Here is a 17,011-nt window from a genome sequence, read left to right as displayed (position 1 = left end):
TGATTTGCTGAAGAGCAGTCTTTGTTTTGGGAGCATTTGACAGCACTCCCAATTTTTTTTAATTGGTTGCTGCTTTTGTCCTATGTGAAGGCCATATTTTGTCCTACATTGTGCCTATTGTGGAGGTGTTTGCTGAAAAGTTGCCATTCTGTCTCGCTGGAGTTGGAACCATGCGTCTTGTCCCTCACGTGCTCTGTGATCATGACTATTGCACAACACAAAACAGTAAGTAGTTGGTTAAATAATTTGTTATCGATGCGGTAGCTGCTTATAAGTTATCTGGAAGAAAACCAAAGAGCCCTGACACATAGGAGCATGCCTCATACTTGCCAGATCTCTCTCAGTACGAGCATAAAAGGGCAAGTTATTATTTCAGAATACTGCAAGTAAAAATTTGCACAGGCCCAAGCAGGAATGGGTACAATAAAGCAGTGCAGAAAACACTGAAGCATTAACATAACAGTTAAGAAGGCGACGTTCCAAATTGGGAAGAAATTATTCGGACCAAATACATTGGAGGGCAGTGAATTCAAATTTGGGAAAAAAGCTGGATTTGAAACTGATCGCACAAAGATTGGGGTTAGTGAAAATTCATGACCACTATGTGACCGTCGTATCGATAAAGAGTTTTGCAGTGTCAGGGCCATCTATTTCTATATAACCAGACGTACAACTGCAAAGAAATGAAAGGGGACAGAATTCTGTGCGGGCTTCACAAGTTTGATTACAATGACTGCTTTGTCCCGATAACCATGATACCAATTTTATGGCAAACCTCAATAGTGGAGATACTGAGGGAAAACAGATAAAACAGTGGCACCTCCCAGCCACTTTCCAGTGATTTCTCTGATGTTGCAGAATCTTTCTGCGAATCTTTCCCACGAAAACTTCTCTAAAATCCTCCCTGTTCTGTGGCGCACACACACAAACGAAAATCGAAGACGCCCACTGTTTTAACAGTCACTATAACACCGTCGGATGTCACCCGTACATGCGTTTCAGCGCTTTTCTTAACAGCGGCGCTCCAGCGCCCACCAGTAGGGTCGTAAAGTGGTTGTCTACACTAGAGTGTGTGCTAGACCTACTTGGGGAGTCGTATTTGTAATAACTGAAATGCTGACGATTGAAAGTCGTGGGGTTGGAAGGCGCTGTTTATGAAAGGACCCCGTGCCAGAGCCTAACTGTGTGTGGACTAACGTTGTGTGGGCTTGCGAAGACAGCCGGAGCATCTCGGGTGCTACTGCGAAAACATCTCTGTCGGCGTCGCAGCAGCGTTCGAAAAGGTCTGTCTGCATTCAATCGTCGCGTTTGTCGTGTCTCCTGCCTCGTATAGTCTGTCCCGAACGTTTGTCACGTTAGCGTGTGGCTTGTGTGCACTGTTCATACGAGTTCATACGATTGGCTTCATTAACCTAACGGGTGTCTGTTCCCCCACACTGGCAGGCCGGACTTCGTTTGCAGTTATTTTCTTTCGTGTTTGTGTCTGGAGGGGCATACATCAGCAGCGTCTTGTAGTGGACGGTCGCGACCGTGGTTAAAGAGCGACGACGCATGTTCATTCGAGACCCCTTCCTTGGAGGACCGATTTCAGGAAATTTTGCACGGCCCGCGTCCCTCAAACCAGCTACAGCTATCTGAAGCCCACTGTCAAAGCTGGAATATAATTGAACGCTAGTGCAGGTGTCGGCAGATGCGACCGCAAAGGTGCGTTTGATTAAAATCATAACCATGTCTATATACATTCGTAGAAAAATGCGTTAAGTACGTAGCGCATGAAAAGTAATTAAGTACTCCGGCTGTTTTCATGAAGTAGGAAGGCTTTTGATTTGGGTGCACGAAGCGGCTAGCTAAAAAGGCTACTTAGGGCTTCTGGACAGTTGTTCCAAGGACATCTCTGTTGAAGTGATGCTTTGAAAGACGAAGTGCGTTTTCTTTCTCTATTCTCGTTGTCAGCTTTTTTGACTAGAGGGATATGTAATGCATGGAGTGCGCGTACTATTGTAGGCTCATGGAGCAGTCACTACGAAACTTTGAAAGCTGCCGGTAAATGGAGGTAGACTTGTTCATGCTTCTGCCTATAATGCCTGCTACTTGGAACACAGGGAGGCTCTCAAAGTCGTTTAATCACAGCTGAATTACCAATGCATAACCTGTAACCTAACTCGGACAACATCACACGTCACAGGGAATGATGGTGATGGGGAATCATCGGCTGTGTCTGTAAGTGCTGTTGAAATGCTGAAAGAAAGAATGAGAAACATGTTATCCGGCTTCCTGTGCGAAGACTCCATACGACATGTTTGTGCTGTGATTTGCAACAGCACAAGCGGTAAACAAATAGCTCTCCGGAACAATCGTGCGTTTAGGAACTAGTTAAAGAGGTGGTTAGTATGTGCACTGCAATGATTAGCAACACTTTGGAGAAACTGCCCTAAAGTGAGCAGTGTCTCTGTCGAAATACAATTCCACAAAAATGAACACTAAGGCACACATCGATTACATTTGCATGTACTTGGCAATGGTGCGATCATTGGTACTGCTCCTTGTAGAATAACGAGGCCTTCACTTAACAGAACACAAGACACATTTTTTAAGGTTGGTGCAGGAGTTTAGAACTTGGCACACTTTGGCATACGCTAAATCCGACACTGCGCAATCTGGTCAACATGTATAAACGTTTGTTATTTCCTGGGGAAAAATGCTCAACATGTATGGGGGATTCAGCATGAAGTAAAAATTAGGAGTCGTCTATTACTTTGCTAATCTCTAAAGATATACAGCATTTGCTGTATAGAATTATTTGCTACCAACGCACTAAACCAAAGCCCGGGGTCGATATGAAAGTACGCGAGCTTCTTGTGTGTGCTTTGTGCAGTGGATTCATCAAAGCGGTGCATTATTCCACCCTATATAGCGGTTCACTATCAAGGCATGCACTCTGCATTTGGTGCACGCAGGATCACAAGGTGAAACAGACAGGAGAGCATCTTTGCACGATGTAACATAGCGTGTGCGTGTGTTTTTCCTCACATTTGGTTTCAAGGAAAAAAATTCCATAAGAAATGATTACAGTAGCCTCAAAATGCATGGTGTGGAAATAAGAGCACTTCCTGCAACTGCACCAACTCGCACAGAGGTGCATGCACACACACATGCGTGGATGCACTCTCACAGAAACACGAGCATCAGCAGGGGTGTTCAGAAGGGGCACTTGTCCCCCCCCCCCCAGCTGCACCAACACTTGTACCCCCCTCCTTCTCCTCCCAACTCTTTTTCAGCCCTTACGTGCCATTCATGCTTGCTTATTTTCCCACTGATATTGGTTATCACAAAGTTCTTTTACTGTTCATTGCGACCACAATGTCAGAAAGAAAAAATGCGAAGGGAGGGGGGGGGGCGCTATTCTGTTGGGTTTCTTCAGCGGGAAAGCAGGCAGAAACTGCAAAGTTTAAAGCCAGCCACCCCTGGACGACTTAACCACGGAAATGCCGCCTGTGGAACTTTTTCTAAAACACCAAATTTTTCACTTCACACAATTTTGGGACCTCCCTTGTCTATCTTCGGATTAGCTATGCCTTGGTTATATGTTAATGGTGCCCCGCGCATAACAGCAGGGGCTGAGTCACTCAAGGAGCATGTCAAATGTGTTGGAAGGGATGGCTTCTGTGAAGCAATACCGCAAGTTGGGCTAGTTGGTGCATGATATCAAAAAAACTTCAAAGCGCACAAATAGACGGGGACAAAGAGGAGGGACACACACTCTAAACGCGTGTGTGTGTCCCTCCTCTTTGTCCCCGTCTATTTGTGCGCTTTGAAGTTTTTTTGGCTTCTGTGAATTTGCTCCTGCGAAACATTCTGATCGGAAGCTGCTGCTTTGGGTGGGAACCCAGAATTAGTTTTAACAGCGGAGTTGTTGTTACTGGCCGTAAGTTCGTTGTTGCAGAAAGAAATACTGTTACGGGAAGACTAAGAAGGCTGTAGTAGGGCATGCGGTTGTGGGCCCGACTATCAACGATGATGAAGCCGCCTGTGGGGCATGCAGCCTGGGCGAACGTTCTGTAACGGCTGTCTTGTAAATAATGCAAATAGACCATTTTGTCCTGTAAATAGATTACTTCATCATCAACCATGGTTCGCGTCGTCTGTTCTACCGCCACGTGACATTTTCGTGGAGCTGCTGGGTATCGATCCCCATCGTGGCCCCAGCCTCGCCCGGTCTCGGCCTATGAAGCTATCGCTACAGGCCTCTTGGATCACGCTGGCCCGCCCCAGCCCTGGTGAGCCATGGACATGACCATCCCGTGCCCCATTTCCCCAACCAGTGACCCGCCGTGACAAGCTAACTTGACCAGCCACGATCCGAGACGACGATGCCGATCTCCTGCCCAGTTCTCCGGTGTGACTCCAAGGGCTTTGGCCTCTGCTTCGTTGCATTCGCGGGCATCGCTGTTCTGCAGCCGCTGCTCACCGAACTCCCAATCATCCGTGGTGGTCAGAACGTTTCCACTTTTTTCTTCTCTCATTCCCATCCTCACCGCACCCGAACATCGACCAGGACGGTCTACTTCGACGCGGAGGTTATGTTACGAGAAGACAAAGAAGGCAGCAGTAGGGCATGAGGCTATGGGCCGGACGATCCACGGTGAAGCCGCTTGTGGGGCATGCCGCCTGGGCGAATGCTCTGTAATGGCTGTCTTGTAAATAATGTAAATAGAACGCTTCCTCGTTTAAACAGGTCGCTTCATCATGAACCCTGGTTTGCGTCATCTGTTCTACTGCCGCGTGACAATGCAAAAAAAAATGCAGAGCGCTCGTGCGCGCATGCATCATGGAGGCAGCCAAGCGTCCTCGGCTTGCGCCGTGACTTTAGCAAAAAAAAAAAATGGTGGCAACACCTGCTCAGAACGAGAAAGGCACGTTAGAGGGTTTGCTCCTTGTTCATTTGTCCTCATGTCATGCGCATGCGCTCGGTACGGTAGAAGAGCCCTCGCGCGGCAGTGTCTAAAAAACAGTGCTTGGGAGAGGTCATCGTGGCCTTCGCGTTCTTTAGACGCCATTACGGATAATTGGTAGTCTAACCGAATAGTCCGAATATCTGAATAGTGATAGTCCTAACCGAAACGTGGCTGTCCAGTAATATTAGCAATTCCGAACTATTTGCTTGCCAGAAGGATTACACTGTTTACCAAAAAGACCGCCCTGATCGTTCAGGTGGTGGAATTTTGATTGCCGTATCGGATGAAATTCATTCCCATGCCGTTCCGGTGGTGTCAAATATTGAATTCATGTGCACTTGCATTCGCCTTGATCACAAGGATACGTTGTTTTGCGCATGCTACCGCCCACCTAACGCATCACCATCCTTCTGTGATGAACTGCATGATTGCCTCAGCAAAGTTGTAATTAGGTTTCCGAAATCCCCAATATTCTTATTGGGAGATTTTAATTACCCTGCCATTTCGTGGAACGAGCCTTTTCCTGTTGCCAAATATAATTCATCCGAGTGCCTCACTTTTATTGATGTCTGCTCCACTTTTAACTTGTGTCAGCTCATAAAAGAACTAACTCGCGTTACGGAATCCTCGGCCAACATACTTGATCAACTCACCTCAACCCCGGATGCTGTTTCGTCATTAACACTTGTACCAGGTTTAAGCGATCACACTGTTGTTCATTTACCGATTAAAGCTCTTTTATGTCGCCCATCTACGCAGCGTAAAACAATTCGAGATTACAGCAGAGCCGATTTTGAATCGATAAATAGTGCCTGAGAACTATTTCTTGCTTCATTCGTTCCTGAATTCTGGGAGCGTTTGGTGCATGAAAATTGGCGGTACTTTAAGGCTACAGTTGATGGCTTGATAGACCAACATATCCCGCTTCGCAGATTGTCCTGTGATAAACAGTCGCCATGGTTCACCCAAACTTTGAAACGATTACTAAACAAAAAGAAAAGGATGTTTCGCAAATACAAGCAAAATAAAACTGCCGACAGATGGTCTTCCTACATACGCGCTGTGCAGGAGTACAAAACGGCTCTTAAGAGTGCAAAACATACTTTTTTTCATCGGACACTTCCGGCATTGCTATCTACAAATCCACAGAAATTTTGGAACGTTGTGAACTTGCGTAGTACCTAGAAAGCCAGTGACTTTGCGAACCGAGAATGGCGTTCTCGTACCTGATGAGGAATCATGTGCTCTTTTGAATAATGCGTTCGCTTTATCATTCACTAATAACGCACCGACATCTTTTCCTGTTATGCCTAGTACAAATTTTCAACAAATGGAGCCCGAGCCCATATCAATTGACTCGGCGGGGATACGCAAATTGATTAAAAACGCAAAGATTTCATCTTTGGCAGGAATTGACGGTATAAATAACAAATTCCTGAAAAGCACTGACGAGTTATCATCTATTATCTTGGCTCTTATCTTCACCCAGTCATTACAGAACGCCACTCTGCCCGATGACTGGAAGGTCGGTGAGGTGGTTCCGGTACCCAAGGCTGGTGACATGCATTGCCCATTCAACTACCGATCTATATCTGTAGCCTCGATACCTTGCAAACTATTGGAGCACATAATTTATTCTCACCTTGTTAACTACCTAGGGTCGAATTCATTTTTCTGAGCCAATCAGCACGGTTTTCGAAAATATTACTCGTGCGAAACCCAATTGCTAGCTTTTACAAATGATTTGTCCAGGGTGTTAGATAATTCCTCTGTTATTGACTGCATCTTCATTGATTTCGCTAAAGCGTTTGGTACTGTGTCTCATAGCTTACTGCTTTGTAAATTCCGTAGCCTCAATATTGACCCAAATGTACTGAAATGGATTGAATCCTTCTTAAGTGACCGCACACAGTACGTAAGTGTTAATAACCATGACTCTAATATTTGCCCTGTAACATCAGGTGTTCCCCAGGGATCTGTGCTTGGCCCACTCCTTTTTTTAATATACAATAATGATCTTTCTAGTACCGTCGTCTCTCCTATCAGACTCTTCGCTGACGATTGTGTAGTTTATAGAGAAATCTCTAACACATCTGACATTTCTATTTTGCAGAACGACCTCGATAACGTAAGTGCTTGGTGTGACACATGGCTGATGAAATTAACTGTCGGTAAATGTAAGGCAATGCATATAACCAAATCCAAAACAAAAGTAGAACTGCCCACATATAGTTTGAATGGTTCCCCGCTTAACCCCGCTAACACATACAAATATCTTGGCGTTCACATTTCCAGTGACCTTTCTTGGCGCACACATATAGAGTACATTACTAACAAGGCTACCAGCATGCTCGGCTTTATTCGGCGTAACTTTGCCTCAGCACCAATCTCGTTAAAACTTCTACTATATAAAACCCTCTTTCGATCAAAAATGGAATACGCTTCTTGCGTCTGGGATCCGTATACTAACAACCTCATCACTGATCTCGATTGTATTCAAAACCGTGCGGCTCGTTTTGTACTATGCAATTATTCTAGGAACTCATATGAAACTAACATTGGACCTTCCTGACCTTGCTAAAAGGCGAGCCATTTCCCGTTTGTGTTTGTTCCACAAAATATTTTTTTACAACAAATATCTAAAAAATGCACTTTTCTCAGTACCATCGTATGTCTCGCACCGGACTGATCATAAGTTCAAGGTTGGAGTACCAATGTGCAAAACAAATCTTCATTTTTACTCTTTCGTCCCCAAAACCAGCTCCGAATGGAACCACCTTCCCGCCTCCATCATCACTATCACCGACCCAGCTCATTTCAAGTCCGCGGTGTGCGACTTCTTGTAATTTTTGTTACTAATATTGCCGCGAACGATACATTAGGTTTGTTTATTTGTGTTTTGCTTTTACCGCCGGCTGCGCCGGTCTGTGTTATCTCTGCGCCAAGGGAAGCGCGTGTTCCATTCTTTCTTTCTGTGCCGCATGTGTTATCTATTGTGATAGGGAGAGCATTCCGATCTAACGTGAACAGCCCAGAATAATCTTCTTGGATCTACTATGTTCTCGATGCGAATCGATGTTTCGAGAACCACGCGCGCCAAAAGATAAAAAGCCTGCAGTGCGGACGCCGGGGCATTCGATTCGACGACACTCGCCTGTGCAAGTCACTTTGTTGACCGCTGCTTCGCCGCCTCTGTATTCTTTTGAGTTGTTAGGGGAGCACAAGTTCGCTCCAATAAACGTGTTTCTCATTCAAGACAACTGCATCGTCCTTGTCTTCGTGACAATATTATATGCTGTATTACTTTTTAGTCCTGTAAAATGCCACTCCTCTCTGTAACGTCTTGCGGCCCTGAGAGTAAATAAATGAAATGAAATGAAATGAAATTGGAGACATTGCTGCGAGTGTGCCACTCCTTCCCAAGATGGCTTGTGCCAATGTGGTCGTACGCCGCAGAAAAAAAATACACCGGTGTGCGTTGTCTGCTCCGTTTCAACCCGATTCTCAACGGTGGTGTCAACAGAGATGCTTTAACACAATCACATTGGAGTTGAGTCATTACTTTGTATACGGTGGGTTAGCGTTTGGAACGTCCAACACACATCATGTGCATAGCTTGGACAAGTACCGCCATCCCGCTGAGCCGGACGTAACCAGTAACGGCTCGCTGCTCGCTCACATGGTTGCCTGCATGCATGCCTCACCCGTGAATACAAACTATAACTATACACAAAAATGCCTCTGGAATCATCAGTATATGTTCAATAATTCACCACTTTTTTAAAGAATGCTAGCACTGCTTGAAGGCCTTGTTCGAATGCTGCGAATCTGGCCGGGGTCCCGTGCTCACACCGCGCACCTCGCACCGGCCCGCCGGCCCGGCAGGCACGCGATGCGGCCAGCGCCGGCACTGTGGTGCTGCCTCCGCTCATAGAACGACGCCGGCAGGTGCAGCTACAGATTGCTTCCGCTTGCCAGAATGGAACTAATCGCGGAAACCAAATTATGCATCCAAGAAAGGGGATGATGCTGTGGTAAAAATTCACGCAATATATAATCATGCGCGGTATATATTCACGCAATATATAATCATGCGCAAGTAGCAATCAGTATTCTGCCGTGATGCTAAGCCCTAAGTTCCCTGCGGTTTCCGGCTGCGGACGGAGCTGGCTGATCCGAGCGCTTCGAAGCTGGTGCCACGGCAGCGTTCTCCGCTATTGGTGCAAAGGTCAAGTCCCACCCTCACGCCGTGTACGGATTGGCGCATCGCGCTAGCCTGGTTCGCAGGAGCCTAGCGTGCCTCGAAAAGGGCGCCTTTGATAAGTATGCCTTAAGGAAGGTTTGTGAAGCGGAAAGTGGCCTTTTCTCATCCTTGTCATTTTCCGACACTTACGAAAGGCTTTCTTATGGCATAAGTTAAGTATGCTTTCTGAATACGGGGGTTAGAGGAGGTCGAAGCATCCTGTGAAGAAGTCGAGGTACTCCCTGTGGATTCCTTCTTCAAATTATACTGTGGGTATGATGATGACTGTATTGTTCAAAATTTCATGACATAATTATTCTTTTCCAATGACCAAACTGATTTGTCTATGAAGTATTTTTCGTACTAATTAGGTTGCTTTATTTAGTTATGTATAATTGTCGCTGGTTTGAAATGTAACAGTATTTGATATCTTTTCATGTGAGGTCCCCCGGACAGTTCTTTGGAACTTCGGGACCTCCTCCTGTATTGCGTTTGAACAATGCATAATAAACTCTCCCAGTGTCTAGTTTTCCCAGTGATCTATCTAGCGCCGTGATTGATTACTGTTGGGGTAGCAACGTAGGCAAAGTGGCAACGTAGGCAAAATTGGTTTAGCCGTGGCATGGAGTTTTTGTCGCTGGCCAAAGCGCCACTGCGGCGGTCTTGAGCTAGGTTGCCCTGGCAATGACGTTCAGGCTACTCTCAAATTCAGATATGGTCATGTGATCCCGGTTAAGCTTTAGGCCTCACCTTAAGACGTGGCTGAAGGAGGCATCCCCACCATTCCCAATGCACTTGGCATTGAAAATTACGGGAAGCGATGGTCTGACTGGGCTTCAATGTTTCGAGGAGTTAATGATAAAGCATCTTGGGCTAATGGTTTATACCAGCATAGAGCTTACAACAGAGAAAAATGTACGCCACACCCATAGCCATGCCGCATATCATCTGCACCCTGTCTAGTGCAGAATAGTCTGAACGTGTGCTCAGTTTATGAATTGTTTTGCACAGTAAGGAAGCAGATATATTTAACTGTTTCTGTTTGCAGGATGCTTCTCGGGTGGGTAAATTGTGTGCGTGCTGTCTTCAGCAGAATAGTAACACTAGTGATCAGCTTACTGCGATGTAGTTAAAGGAGTACTGATATGAAATTTTCGTAGTGTGTTCTTTTTGCGTTTGTGGGTGCCTATTAGACCACTAATTATAGAATGGCACATGCGGTGGTTGACCACAGCATAACGAATTGTTTATAGCCTCGTTCATTTGCGTTGCTTTCAAAATATTTGGATGAAAAACAATGAGATTGCTACCATGGCAGGAAGGAGCTCTTGACATCACTGTTCTCATCGTAGCACGCCTGGATGTGCGTGCTTGCTCAAGTGCATGTGTTCAAACTGGCTGTAGTCACACGCACCTGAGCAGCATGACGTGAGTCCCAAAACTGTGACATGATGCACAAATGGGAGCAGCGCATACCAACCGCAGCCAGCACCTTGGCTACATCACTGAAGCCTCGACGTCTGCAATCTAAGGCGATGTGCTAAATGCATCATGCTGATGCGGATGTTGAAAGGGTATCTGTTTCGAACTTTCTCATGTGTGCAGAGATTAAAATTAATTGCAAAAATATGCTATATGAAGCAGTTACGGTTGAAACTTTGTTGGTGATATCTGTACATGCAAAAGAAGCTTTTTACACTTCAATCTCAGCTTGAGAAGTTTGTGAGACAATTCTCATTTAAGTTTTCTCATGATTGGGCTGTTTATTTACAGAAAACACTACAGCACTGACAAGAATTTCTCGTGGTACATCCTCGATGCCTGACAGCTGCGTCATGGCCATGCCTGTGGTTACAGCTCACCCACCAGTTGTATCCTGCAGCCAAAGGACACAGGCGGCCATTACTACTATGACAATAGGTAGCATCTTTATTCTGATTGCTAGTTCCTCTCCACTTCTACAAATACATTTTCTTTTCAGGTACGCAGTGCTGTCTTGGGTTGCTCACCAGCACAAGCTCCCAAACAGAAGAATTTCCAGGTTAGAAGTGGGATTCTCACATAAGTATTCCTTGTGAACTAGCCAACTCAGCTGGCAGAAATTATACCCGTAATGACCATTGTTGATAACTGTTCAAGCAACTTATTCGGCTTTTAGAAGGGGATATTGTGAAGTTGTGAAAATTTTACATGTCTTAAATCTTAACTGCAGCAGGTGTGCTGGCTTTTTTTGGCAAAGATGGGCTGTCAGCAATTACCTCAGCATCTTATGGCTGAGCTGGTGGGCTGCTGCTGTGCAAAGCAGCATTTTTATTCATGTCCAGAAATGGCTGCCACACATTTTCAGTGTATGACAAAGTTCGTGTAGTTTTATTTGGTTGTGGACACCTATCAACCATCTCATCACCTACGGGTAACCTTAATATGTTAAGCTTGAAAGGTCTTTTTTTTTCTTCTTCGGGAAGATAAAATCGTACCACTTGGAAGTGCTGGACTTTTTGCATTACTTTTTTGGCTTTTCCATCTGTTGCTCTGCCCTTTGTCATGCAAGGCTTTTGTGCTGCCATTCCATCTGTTGAAAGAAAATTTAAAAATTCCAAGTTATGTGTTGTGGGAATTGTGGAGGACTGCAACCCATGATTCTAAGCCGGGGCGCGCTTCTGGGAGAGGCATGATGTGCTTAAACCCGTCCGGTGCGCCACTAGTTTGGCAGTGCCCGAGAAATGGCTCTGCCGTTCCGCAGGCTGACTGCGCGAACGTGTGCATGGGGATGAGATTCAGTTCGGAGAGCCGGTCTGGGTGACATTGGTAGTACAGCACGGCCGGGGCGGACCTTGTATGTTAGGTGGGGACTGTTGCGTGCCAGTAGCAGCTGCCTCCCATTCACGATCACGACCGGAGGGCGTGATTTGTGAACGTTGTCGATTCTTGTGCTAGCGTTCTTTGGGAGTTTCCAAGTAAGCAGCTGTGCTTTGGCACTACTGTCCACTGGGTTGTCACTGTTTTTTTTGTGTGTAAACCTTCCTACATGTACCAGATAGTACATCTGAAGGATACACGCTTTGTAATCTCCAAACAGCCGCAGTCATGGCTCGTTTCCGGGGCGGGAGATACGTAGGCCTTGTTCCAAATGGCGGTGGGTCATCTTCCTCATAGCGCTGTCGCCGTGCAGATGCGCCTTCGGCGCCAGTTGAAGTTTCCTGCATGCATCGGATGGTGCGGTGGACACTACCTAACGAGGGTGCAATGTTTTGGAGTTTACAAATCCACACAATCAGCCTGCGGCTGCTCCGCTTCGAGTTTAAGATAGAGTGTTCACCGATCCGACGCCTGACAAAGAATGAGGGGGGGAGCTGAAGGTCAGTCTTCTTTTGCTGTGGGGGGAAGCGGGAGCTGTGGGATGGTTGTCTCCGCACTTCTGGAGTGCGTGTGTCTTAATATGGGGAAGGTTCCGCTCGAGACTGCATTTAGGCAGTAAGAGCTTTGCGCAGCTCAGCTGGGGCTTTGTGGTTGTAAGAGATCGCCTGTCTTTGAAAGAGACAGACTCTCAGGCAACCTATACCAGTGATGTGCGCCCATAAGCTGCTTGTATTGTAGTTGGCGCTGGTTCTACAGCAGCTTGTAATGCTGTGACTGACTTGCAAGAGCCCCGCCTGCTTGATGCTGACGCAGCTTTGCCAACTAATGCTCTGGCCGAAATAACATAGATGAGTATTTCGAAGCCGACACCCTGTAATCGTCAGGCGAGCTGCCTCCAAGCAGGGTGGCTGCTGAAGCACGGTTGTTGTACTCGCGATTTTGCGAGCAAGCGAACAGGCAAGTGGGAAAACCCTCGGGCATGCAGCTTTATTACCCGATGTGGCGAGGTTGTCAATGAAAGTTCCGGCCAGTCACAGTAGATTGCGGAGAACTTCCGCTGCCCACTTCTAGTATGGGAATCGTTTGCACTGGACTTTAAGAGTAAGACCCCCTGCAAACGGATAACACTGGGAACCACACCAGTCACCACTGCTATGGACAGCAAGGATGGCCTGCTGAACCACGGGCTGGGCCGAGCGCGGCCCGTGGAGCTATTGCCAGTAGCTGCTTTGGCCTGCTGGGCCACCGACCACTCGGCAGCCAACCGTTCAGGAGAACCTGTGGTCGAAGTGGCCACGAACCAGAGGAGGTGGCAGGATTGGCGTGAGCCTTCAGGCAGCCGCAGTCGGCAAGGCCCTTCTTGATGCCACCTTAATTTGGGAGAAGAGGTCACATCATCATGTGACCTCGGCGTTCGTCAAATGTGGCTGCAGGCTACCCCTGCACCTGCCAACCTGCTGTGCTGCCCACCCGCAAGAGACTCACAACCAGTGCAATATGTTTCCGAGTTTGTGAGGGGAGCATCATGATGGTGGCATTTTGTAACGAACCTTGGTGTGGACTGGCATAGGAGTGGCGTTTGGTGGCGTTTTTGCTGACTTGAGGCATTGTGACGAATGTTGTGTAATGTGGTGTCACTCGAGTTCAAGGGGCGTCCAGTCTTCAGGAGGGAAGAGCATGGGAATAGTGGAGAAGCGCGACCTGCTTTCCCGAGCCGAGCTGGTAGAGACGCTATGCACTGAAACCTGTCCGGCGCGCCGTTAGTTCAGCATTGCCCGAGAGATGGCTAAGACGCTCCACGTGCTGGCTGTGTGAACATGTGCGCATGGAAGAGAGTCAGATCGGAGAGCCGGCTTTGGTGACATCAGTGGAACAGCGCGGTTGCCGCAGACCATGTATCACAGGTGGGGACTGTTGTCTTGTGCCGGGAGTGCCTGCCTCCTATTCGCGATCATGACCGCATGGCGTGATTCATGAATGCTGGCAAGCTTTGTGCACACCTGCTTTGGGAGTTCAAAAATAAGCAGCTGGGCTTTGGCACTACTCTCTACTGTGTTCTTGTATCCGCAAAACTTCGCTGGGCTACCATAAATGCCAGGTCCACGTGTTTGATACGCCGGGAGCTAATGTGGTGGCCTACACCATAAAATTGGCTAGGTTGCCCCCAAGAACCAAAAATATTCCACAACGTGCACCATTCAAACAAGAGCACCACCGGCTATCTAAACCAGGTTGGATAGGTGCTGCCTTCCTGCATGGCATAGTATCTGAAAGGTGCAGGGGTGGTACCACTCTGCCATTTGTGCTTATGAGCGCCAAACTTGTTTGCCTGCGCCATCATGCACCGAACAGCCCCTATTGTGCCAAACTCGTTTATCAGGGTCGTCCTGCGCCACAGAGCCCAAATTGAGCGGAAAGATACGACTGCCGTGAAGCCCTGTGCCTGAAAACTTGACTGAATCATCTTGTGTTCGGTTTGAATGCGGTGATGTTTCGGTTTCATCAAGACTATGAGTGGCTATGGAAGTTGACTTTTGCTCGGCGGTAAGGCCACAGGCACCTTGTGACCTCTCCGCCTTCACTTTGGACATCTGTGTGTTTCAATTTCATGGTTCTGTTTGCGAGTGCTGACCGCTATGGCAAAATCAGGGAAAAATAACCAAAAAGTAGGGAAATGTTCTTGTTGTGAACAGATAGAAAACAGAATAATATTCGCTTAAAAGGTTGCAGTGTATTGGAGGTCAACTCTAATTTAGTCTATCATTTTTGACGAGCATAGCTGCTTGTATTGAACAGACAGGGTCTTGGACACTTTGCTCTTGCTTGTTAATTCGGTTAGCCTGTGTTTATTATTTATTTATTTTTTCACATACTGCAGCCCTTTAAGGGCTGTAGCAGGAGTGGTTGAAATACAGAGCAGTGATTACAAATGCACCAGTTCAGGAAACAAAAAAATAAAATATACACACCTGCACACATGGCAATTCCATTCAGAACAAAATCCCGATGCCAATGTACACAGAAAAATTGTTATACATCCAATGAGTGGGAACTGCAGGATGGGGCGCACATACTAACACAACAAAGCAAGGAACTATTGATTAGACACGACTTTCAAGAAAAGGCAGAAATTGATTTATCGATGCGCTCCTAATCTCGCCCGGCAGTAAATTCCACTGTGTTGTCGTTCTTGGAAAAAAAACTAAATTTGAATACATTGGTGTGTGCATGAAATGGGGCGAGGTTTAGGGCATGATTATTTCGAGTTACGGTTGGCATAGCATACGTAAGATAGCTGTTATCGGAAACGCGGTTAACTGAGTGAATGATGTGAGGTAATTACTCATTTTCGTTGGTGAACTTCGGGGTTAGCTTTGCTTGTGAAGGATGTTCCAGCATTAATTATGCCTTCTAACATGCTCTCCTTATGTAGTCTACTGCATACATTCCGCTCTCTCAACCCCGTGATTGGAGAAGACAAAGCTGTGTTCTACTTCGCAAGCACTGAAACCACTGTTCGATAGAAAAAATAAACAAACGCCTTGTTTTACAGAATGCCGCCGTGGTTTCGCTTAACACTGCGGTGTACTGTGCACAAAGTGAAGGCCTGTTATCTTATCCCCTCTGACATTGCGCCTGAGGTTTACCTTTTGAACGATGATAACACGGGGCACTCGCTGGGGCCGAAGGTAGATAATTCTGCATGTAAATTTCCAGATAGACTTGAAGAACTGTGTTCCCGGGTCAGAGTGGGTTCCAGTGCAAGGTAGAACACCTAATATGGTATATAAATAAGTTAACCCTAATTGGCAGGGGGCTGGCACAGCAGCTTGTGCCAGCCCCCTGCCAAACAGCCTTTCTGGCTACTCTGAACCTGCTCCAAGCCTGCTACAAAAGGCGATTTTGCCTGCTCCCAGGACAGCTCCCAAACTGATGTGCCCTGTTCCACCGCTCAAGGTGTTTTTGTTTGCAAGTAAATATATATTGTGAGTTACATTGGCTAACATAGGACGAGTTTACAGAAATATTACATGCACCCTTCGTCCAAGAGAAAAGCCGGTTTTGACGAAGGTGGTTAGGGTGAGCGATTTGCACTAGAATGAACGAGATGAGGCTTGAGAGCCTTGGGTAGCGAGCACCATCAATGTAGGGAACTTTTTTATGTTCAGTATTTATGCCTATGTGTGGTATTAATTTTTAAAGAAAAGTGAAAATGAAAACAGGTTGGTATGTGGCTTCCATAACCTAATGAGTACTTCCTGTCCAGCCATTTTGCTTGCAAAACATCCCACTATGCAGTGTAGTTAATATAGATGACACCGAGTGTGGTTAAGACAAATCGTAACATAACAAAACTAAGGACTTTTGCTTTTGTCTAACGTAAAACTACCATATTTCATTTTACCATATCCATATTTTACCTTGCGTTTGACTCAATTATTTGTGCAGCCCGACTTGCTATGCCTTTCCTCCACAAGTCAAGCAATCCTTCCGAGTATTCTGGCCTTTGTCAGTGTAATACTGCATAAGGATACAGTTCTTATCCGGTAAATTGTCTCTTGAGGCTTTAAGAATACTCTGGCATAGCCTTGTGTAGTGTAGAGGAAAATGCATATGGTGCGTTTTAGTGGAGAGCCTATCTGAGGGTTTTTTATTATCAGTAGGATTTCACTGTTGTAACCATGTTTTCTTTTTTTGTTTTAGACGTGGAGAATGCCTTATCTGGTGCTTTTGGGAAATTCCCTGCTTCACAAGATGGTGCAGGCATTCTGACGAAGGCTGATCCTCATACATGTTCCTGCCAACCACGCTCTCGCAACACAGAGTACGTTACTGGGCAATGCTGCCACTTCTGTTACTTGTAGAACATCGCTACTTAAAACGGTGACTCATTTTTCTTAGCTCAAAGAATCTGGTGAATATAGTTTGGGGGGACATTCACAAATAGAAATGG

The 17,011-nt window shown here is 46.3% G+C and overlaps 1 protein-coding gene across 8 annotated transcripts in view; it reads left to right on the top strand.

Annotated features, from left to right (window-relative positions):
• Window positions 1–17,011, top strand: part of LOC144158709 (uncharacterized) — a 41,864-nt gene that overhangs the window by 7,385 nt on the left and 17,468 nt on the right. For 6 of the 8 annotated variants that reach the window (XR_013320169.1, XR_013320170.1, XM_077689777.1 and 3 more), the window contains 3 exons: window positions 10,972–11,118; window positions 11,180–11,239; window positions 16,762–16,882. Coding sequence is in view for 6 of the 8 variants with exons in the window: in XM_077689777.1 (XP_077545903.1) it covers window positions 10,972–11,118; window positions 11,180–11,239; window positions 16,762–16,882 (328 nt within the window). In the remaining 2 variants the exon portion in view is untranslated. Of the gene's footprint in view, window positions 1–10,971; window positions 11,119–11,179; window positions 11,240–12,277; window positions 12,370–16,761; window positions 16,883–17,011 lie in introns of those variants that run through there. The other 2 variants (XM_077689781.1, XM_077689780.1) reach the window with 2 other exon arrangements.

Source organism: Haemaphysalis longicornis, unplaced genomic scaffold (assembly GCF_048455015.1).
Source record: "Haemaphysalis longicornis isolate Haplotype H1 unplaced genomic scaffold, Haemaphysalis longicornis Haplotype H1 scaffold_10, whole genome shotgun sequence".
Classification (NCBI taxonomy): domain Eukaryota; kingdom Metazoa; phylum Arthropoda; class Arachnida; order Ixodida; family Ixodidae; genus Haemaphysalis; species Haemaphysalis longicornis.
This window is presented reverse-complemented; position numbering and strand designations above follow the sequence as displayed.